The sequence below is a fragment of the Lepisosteus oculatus genome, chromosome 6 (genome assembly GCF_040954835.1).
Source record: "Lepisosteus oculatus isolate fLepOcu1 chromosome 6, fLepOcu1.hap2, whole genome shotgun sequence".
Lineage (NCBI taxonomy): Eukaryota > Metazoa > Chordata > Actinopteri > Semionotiformes > Lepisosteidae > Lepisosteus > Lepisosteus oculatus.
In genome coordinates this window covers 42,998,552-43,026,539 of record NC_090701.1, presented here as the reverse complement: position 1 = coordinate 43,026,539, position 27,988 = coordinate 42,998,552, and the positions used below count along the sequence as shown (strand labels likewise).

The 27,988-nt window shown below is 38.2% G+C and overlaps 1 protein-coding gene and 1 long non-coding RNA gene across 4 annotated transcripts in view; one reads left to right on the top strand and one right to left on the bottom strand.

Moving 5' to 3' along the window:
• Positions 1-27,988, bottom strand: part of opn7a (opsin 7, group member a) — a 59,658-nt gene that overhangs the window by 18,086 nt on the left and 13,584 nt on the right. The window contains exons 1-4 of one of the 2 annotated variants that reach the window (XM_015339538.2): positions 17,536-17,618; positions 10,652-10,768; positions 6,716-6,878; positions 3,120-3,247 (exon numbers count right to left, since the gene is read on the bottom strand). In XM_015339538.2, coding sequence (XP_015195024.1) covers positions 3,120-3,247; positions 6,716-6,878; positions 10,652-10,703 — 343 coding nt within the window. In that variant the 5' untranslated portion in view covers positions 10,704-10,768; positions 17,536-17,618. Of the gene's footprint in view, positions 1-3,119; positions 3,248-6,715; positions 6,879-10,651; positions 10,769-17,535; positions 17,624-27,988 lie in introns of those variants that run through there. The other variant, XM_015339535.2, reaches the window with a different exon arrangement.
• On the top strand, positions 2,313-6,096 carry LOC107076100 (uncharacterized). Of its 2 annotated transcripts, XR_011189911.1 has the most exons (4): positions 2,313-2,434; positions 2,775-2,934; positions 4,329-4,445; positions 4,575-6,096. It is a non-coding gene; the product is annotated as an uncharacterized lncRNA (long non-coding RNA). The 2 variants fall into 2 exon arrangements; XR_001477504.2 differs by having other exon boundaries at positions 4,329-4,603.

Sequence of the window (27,988 nt, the reverse complement as noted above, 5' to 3'; positions counted from 1 at the left end):
CACACAGCAACTGAAGTTTTTCATCTCCAGATTAAAAATATTATTTTAATCTCCGGATCAAAAATATGATCTTGGGTTCTTTGAAAAGTGGCGATTCATTAAGCCATTTACTAAGCTGAAAGTTTTTTCAGCCATATATGAATTATCTATGATTTATTTTATTCTAGCATGAACATTTATTTTAATTTTGCAAAATGGACGTACTACCAATCATCAGTTTAGATCACCAGGTAATCCACTCTGACCTGACACTTTGCAGATGTTCTGAACACAGCCTCAAGAGGGAGCTTCAGCACTGCTCCAGAGTGGATTTAGAAGAGGCGCTACAGAACATGAATAAAGCCAATTCCCACGGGTCTGATGGAATACTGCCCATGTTCGCCCTTCCAGGACAGGCTGCTACTATTACTAGTGGAGATGATGCAGGGCTATAGTGATATGCCTTTTATTAGCCATTTGAATAGTACCATCGTTTCACTGTTACTGTTGAAAGAAAAGGACCCCTCTCTGTGTGCTAGCTATTGTCCCCTCCTTGATAACTTTGGACCTTAGGCCATGTGCCAAAGTATTTTCATGTAGACCTGAGACTTATGTGACTACATTGATTCATCCTCATCGTACAAAGTTGCTTACACTGGATGCCATTTGGCGAGAGTTTATATCCATCTGCTTCACTCTATTCATGCTGTCACTAACACCAAAACATCCACTGTACTGTACATTCCCTACTTTGAGAGGCTGAACGAGTATTCTTTGAATATAAGTGACATTGTGCGGCCATCAGTCAGTCACGGTTTCTCCTTAGAGGAATATTGTGATGATAGTCAGTTCCTCTGGCCAGGTGAACGGCGCAGCTGAAGAAATGTGCTGAGGGATGTGCAGTACATGTGTCCACTTCTTGCTCCAAGAAGCATGAAAGGAGCAGCTCTGCAGAGATCTCCAGAGACTATGTGAACTGTAAAGGATGTTGCCTTGAGTGTGAGGTGGTGCACTAGGCAAGGTTGTCAGAGGCCTAGAGTCATGAGGAGGCTCCTGTATTACTGTACCTACTGCAGCTGACTGGGCCTTCTTGGCTGGAGGTCATGGCCATCCCTAGGTGGGTGGGTTTTCCGTTGGAGCAGGCTGCTCTGGATCAACTGATTTGTCCAGGATTTTGGTGTCTTTTGGCAAATTAGTCAGGCTCATTATAACGTGATATTCTTCTGATATACTGTATGATGTTAGTGTATCACATATAATTGTAAGAGTTATATGAGATATACTATAACTAGTTCAGAAAGCTGTTATAGAAAGTTTTACAGGGGAAATGTTTTCCCTATTTACTTTGCTTTTTGTAACACCTGAAGCACTGAAAACACATTTTGCCAACTATTGTTAAAAATAAGGAGGATATTCACAAATGAAAATAACCAAGGGAGATCACAAGAGCCTTTGTTGTTGACAAAATACAGCAAAAAACAGGTTTTGAAATAAACGCATAGTTGTCACAAAAAATCATAAATCTAGCATTCATTCAAGGGGTTGGGATATATTTTTTAAAGAAAATTTATATAATGTGTAATAAGCAAAACTATGATATTTTAAGTAATTACATTTATGTTAAAAATCTCATACTAAGAGAGTAATTAGTAAGTTTTGTTAAATTGGCATCTAGTGATGCCAAAATGCAAAACACTAGAAGTGATACTTTGCAATGGTTGAGTCTAGTAAGTTATTGTACAGATTGCATAGTCTGCTTGAAGTACACCCACTCCCTGGGTTACATAAGATCCAGCTTTAAGTAAAGACCTCCCACGGGCCCCATAATAAACTTTTGGAGTTGTGGAAAGCAGAATTTCATTGTTTGAGAGATAAACCCAGTAGTAGGTGAGGTAAGAGGCAGAGTGGTAATGTAGCAAGGTGGGCATGCAAGATAAACAAGCAAGAGAATGCAATTAACAACAAAACAAAACATGTAGCTGGCAATAAATACATTAACAAGGCCCAAAGGAAAATCAAAAAGGCATAGTGTCAAATGTAGTGGGGAAACTACAGGAGTCCAGGAACACAGGAAGCTGAGACAAAGCATTTGAGAGGCTCCAAGTAAACCCTATACCAGAGTGCTGAGCACACTCAGAGGAAACCTTAAATTACCTGAACCACCTGAGGTGGGAGTGGTCTTAAATTGTTCCCAGGTGGCACAGGTCTCCTGTCTGATTACATATCCACGGCAACCAGTGTGAGTGGGCAGTTGCCATGGCAATACAAAGTTGCCCTGCAGCTCTCCAATAGGGACAAGTATGATGTAAAGATCAAGCAGTGTGGTGAGGTCCTTCTGCATGGAGTTAGTGCAATGTGGTCACACCACCATTATTCAATTTACTCTTCAGTCTCACTTTCTTTTCACACGTGTGGCACCCTCCACATATTATCTTGTGCTCTGTCATTGGAAATGGTGAGTAATCCATACTGTAATCATGTCAGGGAAGCAGATTTATTATTGAGTATTTAAATTTGTGTTTAATTACTCAAGAGTGTAAGGTAATGACATCGTATATATAATTTTGTCAAAAGGTAAATCTCTCTCTCCAATGTTTAATATACTTATATTAAGTGTATGTTGTATTAAAATTGTAATTATTCCTAAAATAGGGTTACAACATTTTTATTCAAAGTTTTTAAATCTCTCTTCCTCTGTAATAACAAGGGAAGATTCCTTTTGTTCTCTGTACCTCCTGGACTGCTGGCATTCTGCTATGTTCTCTCTCTCTTTCCCTCTGCCTCGACCTGACCAGCACACACCCCTGTTAACCACCGCAGGGCAACAGACCCCAGTGAGCCTGCAGTTCTGCTCTCCTGTCTCTCCTTACTCACCTACCAGCACAGCTGGAGAAAATAAGGGAAAATCGCTGCAGTATCGTGAATGGTACATCTCTAGATGTGTTCATGCAGTGGGTAAGAAAGGGTCATTTCTGACTTATGTAAAATTCAGTTTACATAAAGACCTGCAGAGCAGAATCCTAATGTATCTTAGAAATGCACCTTTAAATCAAATCTGGCACACCTGGAGAGATTAACACCCCTGCCTTAAACACAAAATCAGACTCAGCAAAATAACAAGTAGGTAAAAACATACCTACCATACAGCGGATAACAGACTTTCATGCAACACACAATGCTAAGTAGGGTTAATGTTGAAAGACTGCAAATTCCAAATAACACCCCACAGAACGCGTAGATTAAGCACATTGTTTTTCCATATAGCCACCTGCAACAAAAGAAAGAGTTCAGCCATTAGCTGTTAGTGTAAATCAAAGATCAAAGCTGTTAGTGCAAATCAAAGATCACCAGCCGTGGTCCTGTGGGTCAAATGGGTCTATTGGTATCATTCCAGGCAAGCCCTCAGTTACTTAAAAGATCCAATTATTTCTGATTAAATTAAGATCTGTGTTATTTTGGCTAATGCATGACCTCTTCAGGACAGGTGATGATTATAATGCAAGCTTATTTTAAAAATTATCTGCCCTCCTTTACTCCACATGTAGTGAGTTCAAGGCCCATGGTGGCTTTGCCATTAGAAGGCTGGAAAGACACAGCATTAGCATGAAAAAGTGAACATAAAAAATAAATACATCCAAACAGCAAACAACAATTATTAACAAAATTGTTAAAAAGCCTGATTTTACATTCTAGGCTACATACTATACAATGCAGAAAAGGCCACCACTGGTTTTGTAAGTAAACAGAGCAAACATGCGATTACATACTGAGAGGGCTGGCCCGCACACTGCTTTAAACAAGTGCCTTGTCATAGCTGGTCCGAACACTCACACGTGTGCCTTAATGCTTCTCCCTGCTCAGTGAAGCAGCTCGTCACGGTGTGCCCCTGGTCCCGTGTGCATTGCTGAGCTGGCACATTCATATATAGGTTAGTGTGCTTCTGCCAAGCAAAAGCAGTAGTGGCATCTATTTATCCATCAATTTCTTCCAATTCAGGGGAAGTCTGCAGCCTAGCCAGGCAAACAACAGGCACACGGCAGGGCACACCCTGGACAGGACGCCAGTCCATCCCAGGACACACACAGACACAAACGCGCGCACACTCACACTCACACCTGGGCCAGTTTTCCCAGAAACCAATTCACCCACCAGTGGGTGTTTGGATTGCAAAAACGGGGATAATGTACAAACTCCCCACATACTGTAGCACCTCAGGAATTAGAGCCAGGGGACGCAGCACTGCAGGGTAGCAATACTAGCCACTGCACCACAGTGCCACTCTTTTTGGACACCGAATAATATTCGTTAATCACTTGTTTGCATTTTTCTCGCATTTTTCATTAACACAGAATCTCAAAGTATGCACATGCAGGAGGAGAGCTTCCTCCTCGACAGGAGTACAGCACCCGCCTGGGTGAGGTCTGCCAGTCATTCTGTAGCAGCAGGTCCACTACACAGCACCACAGGTAGAGAAGTGCGCAATTTGCCCAAATCAGCTGTTCTTTGCCGTTTGGGGAAAAAAAACTGTTAATGATTCATTTAGGCTCACTTTAATCAGTAGTCAAACCCATCCCTATTCTCACCACTTTATCCAGTACTGTGTCGCAGGAAGAGCCAGAGCCTATCTGGGCAAGCAATGGGCGCAAGTGCTGGAGCTCTGGGTTCGATTCCTGGTGCTGTCTGCGTGGAGTTTGTATGTTCTCCTCTGCTCTGGTTTCCTCCCACAGTCCAGAGGCAAGCTGGTAGGTTAATTAGCTTCTGGCCCTGGGTGAGTATGTGCATTTGTGGCTGTGTGCGTCCTGCAATGCACTGTTGTCCCATCCAGGGTGTATCCTGCCCTGCACCTGTTGCTTGCCAGTATAGGCTCCGGCTCCCCAGCGACCCTGAATTGCAAGAGGCTGTTAGGAAACGGATGGATGAATAAACAGACACCTAAACATGCTTGTTTTTACATTCCTGTTTTCCTGCTCTTCATTTTTCTTGAAAGCTGTCCTTAGGTGTAAGTATATAACCTGGGTGTTTTTGGACAGTTATCTTCCATGAAGAAATGTTTTGAATTTCCCAATCATATTGCCTTGTCAGGAAAGTCTCTTTATTGACGTGGTGATATTGACCTTCGAGAAGCTGCGAGGTGTGTGGTAAATCACTCTGTCATCTTGTTTTCTTCTTATTTTTCTTCTTCTGCCTGAGCCATTTCTCCCTGTGTAGCTACCCATTTCTCATATAGTACTGATTACAGTGTAGGCATTGATTTTCTTGCCTTTTCCCTATCAGAGCGCCTTTCTGTGTGAAGGGTAATTGCGAATACATGACTGTTCTATTTAGGAACACACGGAGGTTAATTCCATGCTGTGAAGTAGAAAGGGAGAAAAAAAGCAGTGCCATATCTACTGTGTTTTATCCAGGTCATTGTGACACTGTGGGGCTCTGGTGTTTCACTTACTGCACTTGGAACATTAGCACATAAAAAGGCTGCAAACAGATCCTCCTATGTTCCATTGAGCCTATTAAATAGACTGATAACAAAAGCAGCTTGGAGATACTGAGACAACTCTGCTGCACATAAAGGGACACCACTCCAGTTTTTGAACCTTTCTCTGCTGTCCTGGTTTTTATCATTCAAGGCCATAGAGATCATCATATGCAAATGACTACTAATTCTAAGACATTTCATTATTACAATTTCCGAATTACATCTACTGTATGTGTTGTGGCCCCTTAGCAGTAATAATAATAATAATTAATGTTATTATTATCCTTGTTGAACTTGCAGACTCACTAGCTTGTATGTTTTCTTTCTTTTTCCTGAATCCAATTAAAATAAAACAAGGTGATAGTTTTTAAGATATCTAATTTATGCACAGCTCCGGGCTCTGTAGATTAAATGATGAGGAACACAAAGTCAGCATAGAATTCAGCAATATATCGTACGCAGCCATCTTCATTGTTATTAAACTAATTGAACTTTTATAACCATCTTCTAATTTAGGGTATAGGATGCCAGTTCTTGTGTGCAACTCCATTCATATCTACAAAGCTGCATCTATTAAGCTCTAGACACCCAGTGTTTTAAATTAGTTTGTTCATGTCCATTTGTAAGGACACATATGGGTTCATTAAACAAAGAACAGGTACCACTGATAAATAAATATAACAATTAAATTTATATATAATTACTTAATAAAATCTAAAATTATAGCAAGTAAACTGGTTTTAGATCATTGATGCCAGGGTTTATTTCTGCAACTGCAATAACTATGAACTGATATTATCTCTCTGTTCTCCTCCACACTGAAAGCTGGTGTTGTGAGCGTTCTGGCGCACTATGGCTGCTGTCGCATCATCCAGGTGGGGCTGCACACTGGTGGTGGTGGAGGGGATCCCCATTACCTGCAAAGTGCTTTGAGTGGAGTGTCCAGAAAAAGCACTATATTAGTTCAAAAAATGATTATTAATAATCAGCAATACATTTCATTTGGTTTGCTAGCCAAGATGACATTGACCGAGATGGCTTTATTAATGTTGTGACCTTCCACAGTTTCTATCTATTGTCTCAATCTGTAAGAATAGCTGCGAGTCCCTTTCAAGGTCACTGGTTCAACTGTAATATTATCATGAGTGGCTTTCAGTTCCTTAGCTGGGGTGAATCTATTACTTAAAAAAGCTGTTGTTGCTTCTGCTTCATGATAGGTACTGCACATTGCAAATGTATTTACATTGAGAAAACATAGCTTACCTGTGAGATATGCTGGATGTTATTGCTAGAGGATATAAAGTCACAGTCATTCCCAGGTCACTGATGGCGAGGTTGATAATGAAAAATTCGGCTGGCTTCAATAAATGTTTTTTTTTGTATGAAACATACAGCAGCGTGCTGTTCCCAAATAAGGAGCAGATGCCTATGACAAAACAACAACGAACAAAAAAGTACACCAAGATATTACAATACATACAATAAACAAAGTCAGTCTAGGAAGTACTGCACAAAAGTACTTTGTTAAATTATTCCATCGAGATTTGTAGTGAAAAGGGGTGTGGTACTAATACAGTCTAAAAAGAGACCAAATACTTGTCAGGCGGAGTTGTACAGTAAAGTAGTGATTACACCCTTTCCATGGGTCACACAAGACTTAACTTACACAAATTAGACAATTCTCTCCACTAATTCTCTCTAATGTTTTTACTGTACTTTATACTTTTCATTGTGTGCTGTGATGAATAATTCTAACAACCAGGTTTTTAAATGATCTTTTTCATTCATGGTTATTTCATTTCTCTCCCCCTGTAAAAACAGGGCACGTTTCCCATCTCTCTCTACCTCATGGCCAGCGAACTGCTGCTACATCCTCTCTCTTCCTCTCTAACCCCTCCTTGATCAGCCACACACCTCTTAACCATGAAAGGACAGCAGACCCTGTTGAGCCTGCAGTCCAGCCCTCCTGTCCCTCCTGCCTCACTCACAGACACACCTAGAGCGAGTAAGAGAGGACGCACTGCAATACAATGACTGGTAATTCTCTCTGTTTAATCTCATAAAAGCTACAAAAGAGTCACTTTTGACTTACAGCAGACCCAGGTTACAGTTAGACTTGTGGAACTGAACGTTTAAGTACAGTAAGCTGGGCAGTGGGTGTAGAAAGGTACAGTACACATATTTTGTGTTGTACTGTATTGCCGAACTGAGGCATCAAAATGTCACTTTGCTCCAATTTTTGTAAGAAACTAAATGCTTTTATTTTCTTTTAAACCCAATATCCCCAAAGACCCACCCCCTTAAAACACAAAAATGTGAGGGGCCGTTACGGAATGTCCCCTTTGTTTATTTAGATCAGGATGTCTACATCCAGTCCTGCAGAGCCAGCTTGTCATTCCTGCTCACTTGGTAATACCCCAGTCCAACAAATTATTGATTTAGCTTGAGCAGGTTAGCGACTCTTGCTGTTTTTTAAGGTGCTGCTAATTTAGAGAGAACTATAAAATCTTCTGCACCTGGCACCTGGACCTCCAAGCACGGAATTAGTCCCCCCCTCATTTAGGTTATCATCTGCGTGGCAAAGTCCTGTAAGAAACTCACTGTACGTGCACCAGACAAAACAAGCAGCTGACACCTAATGCTCATCAGAGTTTTGAATCTACAGTACCAGTAGTACCAGCATGACCAGATGAAAGAATGTTCAAAAGAGGAAAGGAACATACTGTAGTTGCTGTCACAGCTTTTTTTGTGCCTTTTGCCTACTAGAAGTTGTGTATCTTATGTTAAAGACTGGCGGAAAAAGAGGACTGAAGATAACAATTGATGTAAAGCTCCAGGTAAGCACTTAAAATAAATGGATTTATCATTTTTCTTTTAGACCCCTCAAACCTGGAATTGTCCTTCTTACTGTACATACTTGGTTTTACCCAAGGTGCCCAATGCTGCATCAGTCGAATCAGGTTGAGGACTATGTACAGTACATTCTCCTCCAGTGCTGACTCAGCATCTCTCGGAGGTTAAATATGGCTCTCAGCCCTGCGTGTACTTAACAAGTTAATTTTTCCTTGACAGCAATAGTATGAAAACAGTAGATTGTCAGCGATACAAGTTCATCATTTCAAAGGTTCTTTTTTGTTTGGTTAATCTTTCCAAAACATTTGCACCCTTTGCCACGTCCTTTGTTCAATCAGAATATTGGAGCTTCCAAAGGAACATTAGAAAGGTTAAAAAACAAAAGGAGTCTGTTCAGCCCATCTAGCCCAGTGAGGTCGTTAGTGGACGACTGATCCAAGGATCCAGCTGTTTCTCGAAGGAGGCCAGTGTTTCAAGGTTTCAGCTTCAACACCATGGTTACGTACAGTAGCTTGCTCCATACCCCCCCACAGCTCTTTGAGTAAAAATGTGCCTCTTTTTTCAAATTGAAATGCACTTCTACTGGGATCTCTGGTTGGTGCTTCACTGTTGATTAATTAATTCGGCTCACCCCTATTTATACAGTTTGAAGGAAGTTCCTTTCTCAAGGATAAGTAATAGCCATTAGAAACACAATGTTTCATTATTAGTCCAGAGCCCTAACTACTAGTCCCCAGTGTTCCCACATTTGGTAGAAAGACATTTCATAAACGCAATTTTCCAAGGAATAAAAATATCACTGTATTTTGATTATGAGGGCACAGCCAGTTCATACAACAAGGCAGCCTTTTCTGGACCACATTTCCCAGAAGCCTTTGGGGAATGAGCTGCTGCTGCCCTCAGTCACCTGACCAGTGGTGGGAAGATGATCGGTCAAGTGACAGTTTAAAAAGCAGGACATGGAGACTTTCTGGGTCTGTTTGTTGCCAGAATGGAGATGCCAGAATGGTGTGTTCAATATACCAGAGGGAGAAAAACCAATCATGGGGCAGTGGACAGTGAGAATCTGAGATTTTGGAGGAGTCTCGGAGAGAGTCTTGGTGAGAGACTTAGTTTGGTAAGTTTGGTAGTCTCAGACTGAGACTGAAGTTTTGTGAATTGTTGGTTTTAAGGGAGGAAAGCAGCTTATCTGTCTGGCTATAACAGTCAGGGACTGAAGAAGTTCAGTCAGGAGCACAAAAGGTGCTCTCAGGCTTTTGTTCTGATGTTTTGGTTTGTAGTGACTATTTTCCCTGTATTGTAAAGTAATGAACACTATTCTCTTACCCTAATGCCTGTATTGGTACAGTATGTCTGTTGTCCTGGGACTGCCTATTTTAAAAGATTCTATTAAGTTGTGCCCAGCAGGCCATCATAGTTATATTTGTCAAATATAGCATTAATAATTTAACATAGCAAAATTTTGTTTGACATTAGTAAAAATGAAATTTAATTCATGACTTTTGAAAGTTATGATTGTGAATGTATGTGCAGTGATCAACAGTCCACAAGCTATTTACCATGATGTAAACAGAGAAAAGATTTCAAACAGATTTGAAAAACAGCATATAATTCCATTTACTTTTTCAAATTCTAAACTTTACATAAGATTAACCTTCTAGATATACAGTTGTTTCTGTATACATACACTCTTATTAGAAAAGAACACTTCAGCTTCATGCAAAGATTCTGCTTGTGGAGAAATATGTTCTTTTACATAATAGTATTTAATTACACCTTTGCAGACTATGCAAGATGATGCACCTGAACTACTTCAACCATTGTGGTATTTATTTTTGTTTATTCAAAGCGTCAAATGCAGTCGGAATCCAACTTTTTTTCCTTTGTTACAATGAGAAACTGCACCCAGCCTTTATAACTGGCGCATTGTAATGAAAGGATTCACAGCGAAAATTGATCAATAAACATTCACTACATAACATCTCAAGAATTACAGTTATACTTGAAACCCCCCATAGTAGGGTATACAGAGCACCTTGGACCTCCAAGCCATGTTTGGAGTTTGTGAACCTTCACAAAAAGATGATATTGTGGGGGTACATGAGTTTATACATTTCTGGGTACCTTAGACTATTTTGTTAGCGTAAATGAAAAAGGAAACAGAAGAACAAGGCAGATTCATCAGCCAATGTGGAAGCAGCAGTATTTCCACACAGACACTTGACCTGGCGATGATTATCACAAACTTTCTGCTTCTTCTAACTTACATTTAAGAGTAATCAGGATTATTTATATCCATGGATGGCAGAGGGATGTAAGTATGTATATGATTTATACTGCACTTACCCCAGAAGACTTTAATGATGTTCCAAGCATGGCAGCGAATTTCTCTAACCATGGTAGCATGCTTACTGGATCATTCATGCAGACAGATGGATTTATGGTAGGAAGACTGCAAGTGACCTAGATTAGAATATACTCTGATGAGAAGACCACCCGTTAAAAGCTGTGATACAGAAAAGCTTGTGTGCTGGCTCTCATGCATACTAAACAGCCACGCCAAATGTGACAGATTTGACACCCACAATGGCTTTGCACAATGTTGCGATGGGGAAAGGGATGCATTTCTGCATCACGTGGTCCAAACTGACTGACTTCCAGTCTCCTTCCTCTTTTTTTCCAGTGCTAAAAATTAAAAAGCGATGCACGTTATTGTTAATGAGTGAGAATAAAAACCTTGCTGGATTTTTTGCATGCCCACGTACAAGAATGTTTATCGCTGATCGCAATTAAATATAAACTCTAATTAGCAACATGGTACCAGATAAATTATGCTTTCCACCAGAAGGCAGTACAAACACCTAATTAGTGCAATAATTACTAACAGAAATGATGTTGCTCATCAGCTGTAGTTAACAGTGGCTTAAGGATGCTTTTTCGCATTTGAAAAAAATATCCACTAAACAGCTTGACAGATATCAGAGGCATTAACTTCCTTTTCTTCTCATTAACTGAAATCTTTTTTTATTCCATATGTTGGTTTTACTCATGTAGGTGCAGTGCACTACATACTGTAAGTATTGGGACAGTAAAGTAAAAAATGTTATCTTTGCTGTACAGTATAATCAAGCTCAGGAACAAGGTGTTATGGGCAGAGGATAGATAACCCTCTAGGAAAGTGATGGCAAGGAGAAAGTGTGGAGAAAGGAACAAACTGCAGATGATCCAAAGTATACAACACCACTTCATCTTCATGGCTGCCTCTGGAACTGGCAAACTCGTCTTTATTGATGATGTAACTAATGAATGTAGCAAAAGAATGGCTTTCAGGAGTGTATAAAAACATCTTGTCTGCCTGTGTACAAGAAAATATCTCTAGATTCGTTGGTCGGCTTCAAGACAATGACCCAAAATACACTGCCAATGCAACCACAGAGCCAACCATAGGAAAAACTGCCCACACCAGTCTCCTAGTTTAAATCCAGTTGAGCCTGTATTTCACTTGTTTAAAAGCAAACTGAAGTCACAAACCCCCAAGAACAAATAGCAACTAAAAATGGCTACAGCAAAGGCTTGGAAAAACATCTCAGAAGAACAAACCAATTCCAATGGGTTACAGGCTTGATGCAGTTGATGTGTGCAAGGGATTTGCAAACACATGTTGTTTTATACTACTTTAATTTACTTTAGGGTAATTTGTCCCAGAACATATCCTCACCAGAAATGGGGGAACACAACACAACACATGGTGTTATTCTCAAATGTTTAAACATATATGCTCAGAAATACCCACAATTAAATCATGACATTCTGTATTTTTGTCTGATATTCATTTTTTCAGCTCAAACCTGAATTAGTTGAATATAGAGCAAACATTTTGATGACTTTACACTTTAAATACTTTTGCAAGGCATGAAAAACATGAGCATTGAGGCAAGAGCTTATAATGTAAGTAAAAATATAATTAGAGCTAGAAATATGTTTCTGTATATATTTACTCTTTACAAAATGATAACCCCAAACAGTATAGTATAAATAGACCATGATATAGGACTCATGCTACTTTGTGATTTATAAATGTGTTGCTCTCCCCATCTTCTTCATTGCAATACACCAGCGCAGTGCATTGCAACAGGTAAAGGTATTGAGTATCATTTCCATAAAACAAAATATAGAATTTGTCCATTTGGTAGCATCTCCTGATATAGAATAATATTTCTGTAAATTCACATTTTCAAGCACATACTTATGTATTGGCATACTTTGTTCTCATTAAGGTTAATGGTAATATCCATTGGATCTTCATGAGAGGGCCTGCCAAGATGTACAGTTTATTGACTCTTTAAATGAGTAGAGTTGTTTTGAGATATTAATATTCATGTTTTTAATATTATATTCAGACTCCTTTTTGATCAAATACAGAGTGTGTTCTAGCACTTGTGCAGTCAAGGTTATGGAACAGAAGGCCCAGCAGCTGAAAAGGTTTTAAAAATGCTCCTTCCGCTAAGATTTCTGCTGTAACATCATATTCCAATAATGTAGTAAATTCATTAAGTTTAGAGAGAAAAAATGTAATTGCAAAGATTCCTTTTAATTGTAAATTTGTAGTGGAATTCACATTCAGGGCTGCACTGTGATATATTACATAACATTTATTTTAAAATAATAAAATAAATTCAAGGCCCAGAAAAGGAAAAATATTGCTTCATCTACAAACAAGTCTTGGTTCTTTTAACTATACATTGCAGTTAGGAATGGTGCAATCTAATGCTTTAGAATCAAGGACTTTCATCATGTGTGAGTTTATACAGTATCCGTAGTATTTTAAATATGGGGCTTAGCTAATGCAAGATGAAGGCAGCCCAAGAAAATCTAAAATTAGACATGAATGAATACATCAAAAAAGCCATAAAATGTTTAAGATTGACAGAGTCAATAATTTTATTTTGTAAAGTGGGATATCTCAGGTGCAGTTAAACAGTGTGAGGGTTATTTCAGCTACTACAAATAAATTGCTACTCCTCCTAAAACTAATATCTTTCCCTTTATCTTTCTTTCCATTTATATATATTTCCCTACTCTTTTATTAAATTAATTTTCTTGTGCTACTGATTGGTTCTTAATGCCTTTAGCTGTCTTCATGGGGCTGTTAGATTGCTCTGTTTCACATTCATTTTGTCTCACATTAGTTCCCATCTATGGGTGAACAGGCAAAGCCTAATGTTTATACAGTTTGTCGCTTAATGTGATTAAAGACGCATATGTGATACAAATATGATCATTCTTTACTGTCTAATTTATCAGAAATCTCTTGTATCTAAGCAGATGTTATACATACAGAGAAACTTACAAACACATACTGTACGAACAGAACAAGCAAACAGTATACATACAGTAACAGAGATTCACCTATACACATTCATTTCACACGGCTTCTACTTAAATCCACATAACTACACCAGAGCCCTATCAATTTTCTCCCCCCACTATCACCCTTAACCCCCCTTCACTTTTTTACATACCTCCGATTGCACGTGTCCAAAAACCATTACTGCTTTATTGGGAACTAATTTGGTGATGAGTTATTTGACTGAGTATGGGATGAAAGAATTTCTTGTTTTGCAAGTCTACACAGAGGGCCTGAACTGGTATGCTTCATGCAGAACACGTGAGGGAACAGAGATAGTAACACAGCCAGTCTCCACACACCCTTACCGTGAGCAGTGGGAAATCTCTGCTCAAGTGGCTGCCCTGCTATCTTAGCACACGTCCTCAAGTGCATAATCTAAATCTAAAGGTCTAATAAAATAATTTAACGCTTAAATTTAAATTTAACCACAAGAACTCTCTTACAGGGATTAGGAGGGGAAATCTCTTAATCACTTTTTCCACCAGAAATAAACCGCAAAAAAGGAATTATTTCATTTCTAAAGAGAAGAAAAATGAATTTGGGTGATTTCCTTGATCAATAGTACTATGACATTGTATAATGAAATGGAAGTTCTTGATTGAAGTTAGGAAGGGGTTGGGATAAACAAAGCCAGTTTTACCTTTCTATTTTAAATCCCAATCATTACTGACTTGCTATTTACACATCTCTGCACACACTTCTTGCTTATTGTTGCATTCTTCACTTTGTTGAAGCTTGGACCAGCTCCCATTTAAATATAAGACAGATGCAAAAATACAAATATTCTACCCTTTTCGCAAATCGCCTCACACATTATTCGTCTACACGTGGACAATGCTCCAAACAAAAAAGAAAGACAAAACGACAGAATAAAAGAGGAAAAGACATCTCGCATTTGCATCATGCATTATTTTGTAGACTATGCTCAGAACTACAAAAAAACAAAGAAATCTATTCTACAGTACATGTGATTGCAGAATGGATCTGTTACTGAAGTAATTTTGTAGGACATCTATTTGTTACGTTCATTAAGAGGAACTTCCAGAATGCTTCGCAAAATTTTCTGAAAGAACTGTCTTTGATTTTCTCATGACTATCAGGTTTAGCTGCATATGAGGAAATAGCCAAATAGGAACACAGGCAACCTGGAGGGATGAGATTGTCATTAACTGCAACAGGGAGCTCATGAAGGTGGTTGCTGATTCCATTAAAGACAGAAAATGCAGCTCCGTGAATTACGAAGAATGTTATAGACAATTCCACTTTCTGTGAGTTGCCCCTTTCCCAGGTCGTCAGGTATGTTCAGGGCAATAATGTCACTGTCAATGTACAGGCAGTGCGATGTACAGGACTGGGTGTTCACTGCCTGAACAGTAGATCTCAGAGTTTCATGAGTTTGCTGGAAGCATCAGAAACGATGAGGCAGACTATGTTTTGAACACCCTCTCCAGAAGAAGAACGGATCTGAAATCGGAATGCTCACTCACAGTTACAGCTGCTGAAATGCTCCTCTGCCCCTGCCCAGGGCTGGATCACCTTCTTGCCAGATTATGAATAGGAGTTTCCAGGATCACTATCCTGCTCTCAGTGCCCTTTGCTTTTCACCTGTAAATCTGTTGGAGCTGGACGTATTTTATTTTGGAGAAATTGCTGCATACCATCCTCTAAACACATCTTGACAGAGAGCTTCCTTGAACATACGACATGGAAACCAGGATGACTGTAGATTTAATTTTGCTGCATCCTTTGTCTGGCAAAACAGTTGTTATAATAATCCAGGTAGCAGAAGAATATTTCTTCAGCCTGTTTTGCCATTGAGGATGTAGTTGCTAGAATTAGCAGTAGCAGGAATCTGACCATCACATAAATGATGTATAGGATGCAATAAGTCACAGCATGGTGCAGCAAAGGCTTGAAATGAGTTTGTTTGGTATGAAAAAGGCCATTTTCTGAAGAACATCCAAGAAGACACACACAGAGTACATTTTCAGAAAGGTTTTATAGTCAGAGTGCAGCTCCAGTCACTATCTGTTATCACCAGAAATGGGTGTTTAGAAGTGATCATTGCACATGTGTCAGAACCCATGGAAAATGTTTACACACATAACACAATGGCTGTTTTGGTAAAACTCTACTTGAATGTTGTTGCATAATGGCTTTATCCCTTCATAACTGCTACATAAAATGTTATAATCCCGTGCTTGATGCTTTATAGGGACATGTGCAAAAGACATAACGTGTGAATAAAACAGGACATTTGTTGTAACTTCACATCATACTAAGCACTATAAATAAACCAGATATCATTACCTCTTATGAAGCCTTTATGCAGCAACATTCAATTCAAACATTGCCACAGGTTATCCCTGTCGTAGAGTTATTACCGAAATGTCACATACAACAGATGTCTGCCTCTCTAAATTTAGAATGAACCCCAGGTTCTGCACTGAAATGCTTCCATAATTCACCCTGTTAATCCAGATCCAGCATCACTTACTGTCCAAGTTCTGTTGTGACGAGAAAGAGATGAATCTTGAAATCCTTTTCCAAACACTTCTGTCTGCTTTGCTTATAGTGTTGTGATTCATAAAAAAGAAGGCTACTTGACAATAAATTACCAAGAAGCAACGAAGTGAGATTGATGGGCAGAATGGCTTACTCATAGTTTTCAGCTTTTCTAATTTACTAGTGTTCCTTTCCTATCATGTGTGTAATTAGGTACATTTTTTTCTTCTGTTGTATTTGTAATTAAAATATTAAAAGATGATTTATGTACACAATGGTCAAGTGAATAAACAATTGTCCTACTGTACGGTGTATATATTGTTATTGGGTAGTGGCTGTTGTGGTGTCAATCTAATGGACAGTGGTCAGCACCTGACTATTGTCAACATTTCTAGTTCTTGGAAGCTTCAGGGAAAGGAGATGTTTACTTAGCTGTGCTAGGTGTGAGATACATTGATGACCGGAATCAGCTGATCTATCTTGGTTAAGAAATATAAGAAATTTCACTGTTCACACTCAAAGCCAAGGGGGTAAGCTTTAATTTAAGACCTGAACCAGGCTCCTGCTATGTTCTGCTGCAGAGATATAACAAAATGTTTAAGGGGAGGAAATTCCAGGCGGACGTAGGCTAAAAGGGTCTTCGCCACTATACTACCAGGTACCTAAATACACCTTTCTTCAGATATGGCAACAATTGAATTGAAGCTGAATTCAGCAGTAAAATAGCAAGATGATTTGGTTGCAAAATAGCCATAGGCTTCTAAACTTTCAACCACTAGCTTTTCAGCATAAGATAATCCTTGTCTGTACTGACTTTTTTTCAATTTCAGCTGAGTTTTTCCTAATTTAAATTCTTACATTTATCCCCTTCCTTGAAGCCATATAAAAATACTTAGTATACACAATTCTGTCCTCTTTAAGGTTCTTTATTTAAAATAATCATTATACTTCTTGCAGATTTTCACATTTCTATTTTGCATTAGCATTATTTTAGTACATTTTTTAAGTATTGTATCACCATCATTTTCTCCATGAGAGAGCATAATATTAACTTAACATTTCTGTAGCAGTAACAGTACTGGGAGAGGAAGGTAGGTGCAGACAAGATGGGGACACCTGTCTGAACTCCATTCCCCAGAAGGCTGTGGAGAATGACCTGCTGTCATCAATCACATGACCGGTTGGTGTGAGACAATTGGTCAGGTGTAAATTTTAAAACCAGGAAGTGGGGGGGGTCTTTATGACATCCCACAACAGGTGTATCACAAGTGTGTACAGTGTTTTAGTACAAAGGTACATTAAAAGGTATACTTACCAAATATTGAATATACAACTGCAACCAATATATCAGCATTTTCTGGTATACTTGATTTGAATGTAGAGTTAACAGCAGATATTCCCATCTGAAATTAAAGAATATCATGTAAAATATTGAAAACGCATATCACATAAACAAATAACAAACATCCATGGATCTTCCTTTTGTGTCAAACTCACAAAATCCTGGTATTCATAATTAACGCATTAGAACAAAGAGCAGCCCAAACATCTCCAAATCATGTCTGAAGGTGAACATACAGAAACAAGAAGTCATTTGTAGCATATTTCGGAGTAAAGCAAGCAGTTCAGTGTTTGGAACCTGTTCCCAGATCACAAATATGATACAGAAACTACAGAGAACCTGAAAGAGCAATAGTTAAACACTTGGAATATCTTGAAGGGAGAGAATAAACGCAAATGAGCTTGAGCACAAAAAAAAATAGCTTTATCATAATAAAGACGAAGATACTAATATGGCAATAGGTTGCACATGTAAATAAAGAACTGTTTATTGTTTTACCGGAGAAACACCAAAATTACACTTGCTGTTGTCCTTCAGGCTTTAAGATGGCTCAGACCATGTCTTTTCCTTCTCCCACAGGCCCACAATTCCATCCTAGAGGAATTAAGTGTAGGACCAAAAATAAAACCTATTGTTCTTTGTTAGGATTTGATTCTTACAGGCTGTGTCTTTCTGTGTTTTAAAAGTCATTATCATTTTTCCCCCACAGGTCACCTACCTCAATATAGTACAGTAGGACTCAACACTCGAGAGGGTTTGCTGCAGATAACTATTGCAAACAGCCAAATTCACAGTATAACCAAGTCCACCCCTATGCTTTTGCATAACGTACTACAGTATACTGTATATTGTGCATAGTTAAAAGTTACCCCTTCTCATATGATAATGAATATTGCAGTTTTAGTTTGAAATAGGCATTTGTACTTTGTACTGTATACTTTTCAATCAAAAGGAAATAGTCTTCAAAACCCTTTAGGTGAATTACAATGGACTGAAAACAGTGTACTAACTGGATTTTATCTCATGGCTAGCATACAGCTAACCACATATTGGCTATTTAGTTAAACTACTTCACTAACTAAAGACAAATTTAAACAAACATGACTCTGAAATTAGTCCACAGCTCCAAAATAAATGTTCTCCATTGCAGCGAACCCTAAGTAACAGCTACTGCCCTCTAGAGATGACTAAAATAAGGGACTAATTTAAACCACCAATATTCGAATCACAATCAGGGCTAAAATTTCTCCCTTCTCCATCTGCTTTGCTATTGGAGCAGAGCATTGGCACTGTGGTTATGGCTCTCTCCCTGTGGCTGGAAGGTTGCTAATTCAAATCTCATGGCTGGCAGAAGAATCCTACTCCGTTGGGCCCCTGAGCAAGGCCCTTAACCCCAGCTGCTCCAGGTGTGCTGTATAAATGGCAGACCCTGCACTCTGTCCCCAAGCTTCTCTCTTTCCACCTGTGTGTCTCATGGAGAGCAAGCTGGGTTATGTGAAAAGACAAATTCCCAATGCAAGAAATTGTATATGGCTAATAGAGTGATCTCTCTCTTTCTGTCTCTATTTGGTGGGGCTGTAGGTGCCGATTAGCTGCCAGGTGTGTGAAGCACCTCAGAGGTGAATCACAGATCCCCTTTTGCCTGCAGGCTCTCCCATGGGCCAGGCTTTTGGATAAAAAGCGTTACAGCAATGTGTCTTAATTATGGGTGTATAAAGTTATATTTTTGACAAAGATTAATGAAATAATGGAACACTAATGGACTGTCAGCACTGTTTAAACCTTTCATTATTTCACATTTCTTGTCTTTCTTCCATGTATGTACTTCATAGCACACAGCACAGGGCTTATTAAAAAATATGATTATTTCCTTCTCTAGGTCAGGGCATTAAACTCCATGAAGTGTATTGTTCTAATAAACTCAGTCGTTCCAAGTTACTGTATTCCACTGTGTTCCCCAGAGAGCTGGGGAGATAGAGTTGAACTAATTGAGAGATTTCCAGCTGAAGGCTTTTTTTTTTAGTATGGCACTTAAAGTCAAGGACAAACCTAAACAATATGTAGATAATGATTTGTCAGAACAATCATTTTCAAATGGTGAAAATTAGTGTTACCTCAACGGGAATTTTAAAAAACAAGGCAAAAAAAAACTTCACTTATTGTGTTAGTAATGGTTGTGAAAGTACTTCTCCACAAGCATCTTGATTGAGTTCCCTACAAGAGGCCAGCACAGTCCGGCAGTTAATCATGTTTGTTTTCCTTTATTAGTACAGTCTGCATTGTTATTTTAGCAAATTTTAGCTTTATTAAATTAAACATTAAAGGAAAGTGTATTTATTGGAAAGCCAATGCAATAGTTTTAAAGAAGCTGTATTTATTCTGAGTTGATCGCTCTGTATTCCAGCATTTTTAACATGTGACCTCAGAATTATTGAAAAAACATTCTTAACATCAAGAGAAACATTTAAAAAATTGGCAAATCTATTAATATGCGACTAATTGACTTGAATCTGACATGCAGAATCTAATGTTGAAGAATGTATGAAGCCTCAGATTCATTTTTGATTTCTGTTAGGAATAAACAGAATAAACACAATCCAAGCCATTAAAAGCAGGATTGTGTAGCTGCATGTGGTTCTGTACTGCAACATTCTAATGACGGATTAATTTGGAGTGCAAAATCAGATGACCTGCTGCTGTTTTTATGCATTACAGGTTTCTGTCTAACATTAAGATATGGATGTAAAAGAAATTGCTCAAGATAAACCATGACACGTTTTGCTCACAGGTTCATCAGTCTGCAAAGTTGGTGTCTTCAGGGTTGTTGCTGGCAGTGCTGAAATCAAGCCTTTGAAGGACATTAGAAACCATGGTGTTACTTTTGACCTTGTTTTAGCATTTGAAATGCATTTTAGGAACATCACAAGGGAATCTACCCATACAGAATCGCTAAGATAAGACCCTTGCTTTGAAAATTTGATATAGAAATATTGATACTCACCTTTATATCATCAAGAGTAAACTGTACTTTCTTACTAGGGTATCTTCAAAGACACTAAATAGGTTTCAGGATTCCACAGCCTGCATCCTAACTAAAAGTACAAATCCATCAGCGACACTATGTTTTGAAACATTGTGAAATCTCATTTAAGCACCTTAATTTTTTCCAAGGTTTTAATGTACAGTATAATGTCTTTTTACATTGGACCGTTACAAAGGCAATTTGATGAGTCTTTTTCCACTTTCTGCTTCTGCTGTGCATTACACGTTATGTACAGTGATTTTAGTTTGAGGAAAAGAAATCATAAATAATATTGTATGGTTTTTATAAAATCCTGCAGTAAAAACATGAGAATGATTATATACACTGATTATATACTGATATGATTATATACAGTGCTTTGCAAAACGTCTTCCAGTGATGTCACATTTTAATGGAATTAAAAAAGAGTCTAAATACTATTTAGACCACAAAAACATTAATTTCAGCATTTAAGTTTTGATTAAATATTCTATTTAAAAAAATGTATATACCTCATTTGTAATTTAATGAGGCCAATTAACAGCGGTGTTATATAGAGCTCAAAATCCAGAGGGAATATTTTTCTTCTCTGTACTCAGTGGCATGAATGGACTACAGCTAAGTCACTCCTATAACATGCAAAAGGGAACACCATGATCAATGACAGCCGCAAAGACCACCTACTGCTTCTGAGTGTACATCTGCATAGAAATTAGAACATTAAATAGATGAAAAATCAAAAGTACTGTATGTCAATTTTATGGATCTAAGAAGATGGATCATTCCAAGGCTGTTCTTCCTAATAGAGCCCCAATTTAACCAAGCAGTATCACTAGTGACTGACATCAACTGTAGTCTGTGAGATACTTCATGTATCACTACTGATATCAGCTGTACTCTGTAAGATACTTCATGTATCACTACTGATATCAGCTGTACTCTGTAAGATACTTCATGTATCACTACTGATATCAGCTGTACTCTGTAAGATACTTCATGTATGACTAGTGACGTCAACTGTACTCTGAGATATCAGTAATGATACATGAAGGATCTCACAGAGTACAGCTGATATCAGTAGTGATACATGAATTACCAGCTGTAGTCTGTGGGATACTCATGTATCACTACTGATATCAGCTGTACTCTGTAAGATACTTCATGTACAGTATCACTACTGATATCAGTTGTACTCTGTGCCTTACTTCAGCACTCAGTACTAGTTAGCATGTTGAAGTCAGACCAAAGCTCCATGAGATCAAACATTTGTGTGGTATTGGACTCCTTTTGTTTCACTCCTGTAACCACAATCAATGAACACTGATGTTTCACCATTTATGGTCCATAAGCCCTGAAATCATATGCAGCCATTAAATCCTAAATTAGTGAGCTGTCTTCCAGTTCGAGTTCCACCTGAGCTCTCAGTTATTTACCACTTAAGCACTTTTTCCAGGTTTTAACCAGATGGTCAGGTGATGACGTAAAGGCATCAACAAATCTTACAGAGCTGCAACTGAAGATTTGTTTGTCTTTTCTAGATTGTATTTTAGCTGGTTTCAGATGTGTATAGTACAAGGCTGGGGTTTTTATCTTTTTTTATTTTTATTTTTCACTTTTTTTGTTGTTGGTGTTTCATGATTGTTTCTGTTTTCAAATTTTCAACTGTAGGTTATCTATAAATAATGAAATCATAGTTTTGATAAGGTCATCTACTTAGAATGATCCATTTTACATTATATTTTGTAGTAAAGGGTTATTTAGGATTTTAATTAGTATACACATGTCAAAAACATTTTTTATGGAACATTCACATCCTCAAAATTAATAATAACATTTTTATTCCAGTCTGATATTGCCTTTGGAATATTTAAACACATAACTACACACATATGGCAAGCAGTAGAAAGTGTACAGTAAACAATGTTTTTTTGTTTGTTTTAGCTATACCTTATTAACTAATAGCAAGGAATCAGAGCAAACAATACATAATATCTCCCCACTTCTATTTACAAACCCCTAAAAAATGAAAAAGAATGAAAGAAAGAAATAAAAAATGAAAACCTTCCCTATATTCTTGTGCCTAATACTTATTATGGAAAAATCAATTTTGTATTTATAGCTTCACACAGGATTCTTTGAAAATGCCATATAGATTCAAATTCATTCAGAATTGTCAGTAAATTATGATCTACAAATTCAACACTGATCCTGTCCCTCACCCGTCCTCAGACTGCCTCATCACCCCAACACACCTGGAGACCGTAGGCTTGACTGCTTAAGAGGTAATCTTTCCATTTTTTTACTTTTCTGTTTATTACTCTGTGTGACAACAGCAGTGCTTTTCCACATTAGAAAGACTGTGCCACAGAGCCAAATGAAAGAGAAAGCTCAGGCTGTGGTTTTGCGAAATGTAACAAATGTAAGTGTCACGCCTTGATGATTCCCACTAACTTAACTTCACAGGGATGAAAATATAAAATATTTAATATTTTAGTCCGTTTCAGTTGACCTAACCTCAGTATCAGTCCCTTGCCATACATTTTCTTGAACCTTGGTTTTTTTAAAGAGATTTAGATATTTTTTTTTTGTATTGTAACAAAAGTGCAGCGCTGTGCAGCAAGATAATCGATTTAAAAGAGAGTGATGAGAAAAAAGGCTTGTTGTGCTCCCTAAGGGTAATACATATTATAACAGATTATAATGCTCGAACAGGAGTTTTAATTCCACTGACATGTATCGATGTTGGTTGGCTGAATGCCTAGCTGTATTATTAAAACAATGCGTGAGGCGTTTTCGACAGGTTGCTTCAGCAGGACTAATGATAACTGAAAATGCCTCTTGAGCAACTTTTGGTGACCAATGTATTAATTGTCCTGAATTATGTTGTGTACTTTGTGAAGGCCCATTAAAGAATGCCAGGAGTAAATACTACAATTATATCAAAATAATACACTTTTTACTTTTTACCCTTTGATAACATACTAAATACTTCAATTTAATCAGCTCATTAAAAAAGAAATGCAACAAGGATCCAATTCCAAGCCAAGTGTCAATGATAATGTTTCTTTATTAGCCCTATACAATTTCTTGCATTAGGAATTTATCTTTTCGCATAACCCAGCTTTTCTCCATGGAGACACAGACAGGGAGAGAAGCTTGGGGTCAGAGCACAGGGTCAGCCATTGTACAGCACCCCTGGAGCAGCTGGGGTTAAGGGCCTTGCTCAGGGGCCCAACAGAGTAGGATTCCTCTGCCAGCTGTGGGATTTGAACCAGCAACCTTCCAGTCACAGGCGCAGATCCTTAGCCACAGAGCCACCAACAGCAATGGGTTCAGAGATGATGAAATAAACACGGCCGAATTGAATGGCAGCTGGAAATGGTAAATTATTGTCGATGTAAGAATTAGGAAAATCTAAATTAATTGGGCCATTTAACTTGCATTCTCACTTGTTGGTTGAACTAATCCACGTGTGTCTGCAACTCCTTCCAAACTGAAGTGAGGCATGGTATAGCACTCTCAGATGTCATCCTCATGAACAGGGAAAACAAATACTGCACAATAAATGACCTACTAAAAAGCCACACAAGCTACAATATATGGGGCCAATAGCCTCCTCTCATTTTATGTTCTTATACCCCATTACAATTATATTATATATTAATAGTATGGAGGTGCAAATCACAGCTTCATAATATTGGGGTCCTACCCTACAACTGTGAGGCTGTTCCTGTCATAGTAAGGCAAATAGCTTTGAAATAAACTGGATAGACACTGTTAAGCTATGATCTTGGTAATTATTTGTGTGAGCCCCTGTGTCCTGGCTAAAAACATATACAGTATGAGTTTGCAAAGCCTGGCCTACATTCCACCTGAATTCAATTAGTGAAGCAATTTCTCACTTCTCGACCTATTCTGCTCTGTAGAGGGGTTGGCCCAGGTGGGGCTGTACTTAGTGGTGGATGTAGTGGGATCCCTGCTATATGTAGAGCAATCTGGAATCCTTTGAGATGAAAAGCATTACATAACACAATTACTTTTACTATGTAAATGCTTCAGATAGATGAAATATCATATGAAGCATACTACGGTACTTAAATAGGAGTAGTACAGGGCAACTGGAAAGAACTACAAGTTGATCTTACACTTTCAATAATTGTATCATGTAGGATCATGTTGAGTTGTCACATAATCTGTCTAGATGGAAGAAAGACTAAAGCCTGTATCTCTGAAAAGCCCATTTATTTTGGTATTGTATAAAGTAACTGTAAATTTCTTGTCAGGGGGGTTTAAGACGTATCGTCTAGAAACATCACGTTAGTGTTGAAAATGTCAACTGTAATAAGCTTGTCTAAGTGCATACATCTATAAGCCTTTAAATATGTATCCCGTCAAGAGAGAATTTAAAAATGATCAAATACTCCATACATATGTAAGGATGATTAGTCATACACTTTAACCACCTTAACTACAAAATACAAGAAGATTTACTGTGAATAGTTCATTAAATAAAATCCAAAGTACACTTTTCAGAAGAACATTTTCTTGGATATGAATAACCCTAACGTTACACGTAACAGAAGTAGAAAACATGCAAAGACTAGGAGCTCTAAGATTTAAGACCCCTTAACCAGGCTTGACAACATTTTTCATTTGTAGTAAAAAAAATGAAAGTTTACTTTCTATATGTACTGTACAGTGTTAACTAGGATTTTTTGGAACATCAATAAAGGTAACAAAGTGTGAACCAGGAAACTCAGACCAATCAGACTTATTTGAGATGAACATGTAAAGACTGATAAAGGTACAGCTCAACATACTGTACCTACAATATACCTACAGTACATTATCATTTATAGCATGTGTTTTAAAAAAAAGTAATGTTTAAGTTTCCTGATGGATTTCCTTGATTAAACAACAGGTTGAACCTGCGTGTACTGTTGTTCCTGTATTCTACAGTTGTTAGAGCCCCTGTATTTTGTGTGTGGATGTCATTTGTCCCCAAACCATTACAGAACTGGCCTGTGCACCTAGACCTGTCTGTCTCCACTGCGATCACCATCGGAGGGCTGCCCGTCACCCCGCTGCCAGCTGCCAGCTGAGTCTCGATCCGTCCATGAAGACGAGGCTGTGCCACCAAGGTCGCAGCTGGCATGAGTGCAATCGGCACCACTGGGAATCTGCATCATGGAATTTTTTGAGAATCCTGGATGTACAGTACTGTTGGTCAACAGTGACAAATATCATGTTATTGTAACCTTGTTGCCAAGGAAACATTGCTCCAGGGTAGGGTTTCCTTCTACATGAGCTTTCTTCCTAGGTAGTGCTGATTGTTTTACATCTCTTGTAAAACACTTTGAGATGTCTTGACATTAAATGCACTATAATTATATTTGCAGATAGATTATTTGGTTGCTAAGACCGGGTTGTTAGAGTTGCTATCTCAAGGTGATTGTAGAGGTCTTGAACATGCCTCACCATTGACATTGTGACATTTTAACATTTCAAAATTGCTAGTAGTGCTTCTGTGGCATCTGTAGTGGCATGGAACACCTTGTTGGGATTTTTCAGCTTGAAGCACCTACTGTACGATCACGTACTGTTGGATGATCATGGCAGGACTTAACTAAACGTAACTGTTTGTTTGCTTAACTGTTTTATACTAATTACTCCCCTGCACTGATATGCCACACTTGAGAACATGATTTTAAAACAGTACGTTGTGAAATACAGTATACTCTATATTGGAGTAAAAAATATATACAATATGTGAATCATATAACATACTACAACAATAACTTTTATTCATATTCGGTAATTTTCCTTAAGAAACAAAAACAAAAAACAATGGAACAAAGTATTAAGTGTAAATGCTAAACCATATATTTCATGAGTACGGCAGCTGTTACAATACCACTCACAAACAGATATAACTTGACCTTTACATTAAAATTCAAGTCAAAAGCCCATCAAAATAAATGGATATGATCCTCAATACACTTAACCCACTGTACAGCATTAAAATAGAACTCACAGAATTAATGAGGATTTAGAGTACATATGGCAAATTGGAGAGACTCTTCATCAAGGCAGATAATTTTTTGGTAATTCATGCTGCCAAGGAGTACAGAATAAAACAAATCACTGAACCCAGTCTAGCTTCTCCAGCTTAGCCATTGATCTATCAAGTATATTACTGTATGTGTTAGATTTCTTAAAATCAGTCATCCAAAACTTTTCCATAAAAATACAAGCAAAAACCACACTGCAGATTTAATAACTAGTTTGAAATGATCACTGTGTAATATCTGAAAAAAGTTACATTTGTCTCAATATTTATAGTCTGTGCAGTTTTAAATGGAAAAGGCGGATATGATCAGATCACTTTATTGGCCATATACAATTTCTTGCATTAGGAATTCGTCTTTTTACATACCCCGGCTTGCTTTCCATGAGACACACAGATGTGTGTGCCAGATCAAAAGAACAATAAGACTTCAACATTTCTGCAATGACGCAGACAGTATCATGTATATCAGAACATAACATAATTCAAGTGAAATATTAAAACCATCCTTTCATTCACTTTATTCTGCACAAGGTCCCCAGAGCCTATCCTGGCAAGCAATGGGAGCAAGGCAGGGTACACCCTGTACAGGATGTCAGTCCATCACAGGACAGATGGACACAAACACACACTCACACCAGGGCCAGTTTTCCCAGAAGCCAATGAACCTACCAGTACGTCTTTGGACTGTGGGAGGAAACCCACACAAACACAGAAACTCCTCACAGAGAGCAGGAATTGAACCCCAGGCCCCCACCCTTGTGAGGCAGATATGCTATCCACTGTGCCACCCTTCTGTATTAACTATATGTTTTTCACAAGAGCTTGAAAATGAAGGAATGGCTGTTGGAATTTCACAGACGGAATGGCAGGGGATAATGACAGCACATATTATGACTGCTTGGGGGAAGACGCCAAGAGCTGATTTACATCGGATGTCCTTTCGGAGAGCTTTACCCAAACCCTCACATTTCTCGTGCTACTGTACATCAGGGTAGCAAAGAAATTGTAAAGAAAACCTGATTGGCGGTATTATTAGCATGCACAACATAGTGAGGATCACTATCGGTACTGTGTGACACCACTGATATAAGGAGAAAACAAATTACTTGTGAGGGGCATCCAGGCTCCTCAATCATTGTAAAGAGCAGATGTGGTTCACTTTCATCAGTTTCAATCCATATTTTTCAACATCTTCAAATAAAACACTATGTGCCTTATAGTTAAGATACTTAAGCACCTTAATGCCCAGAGAAAGCATTAGGGATTTAAGCACCTAAGTGTTTTGAATACAGGCCCCCACATGTTCCTATATAAACAACATACCTTGAGTCATA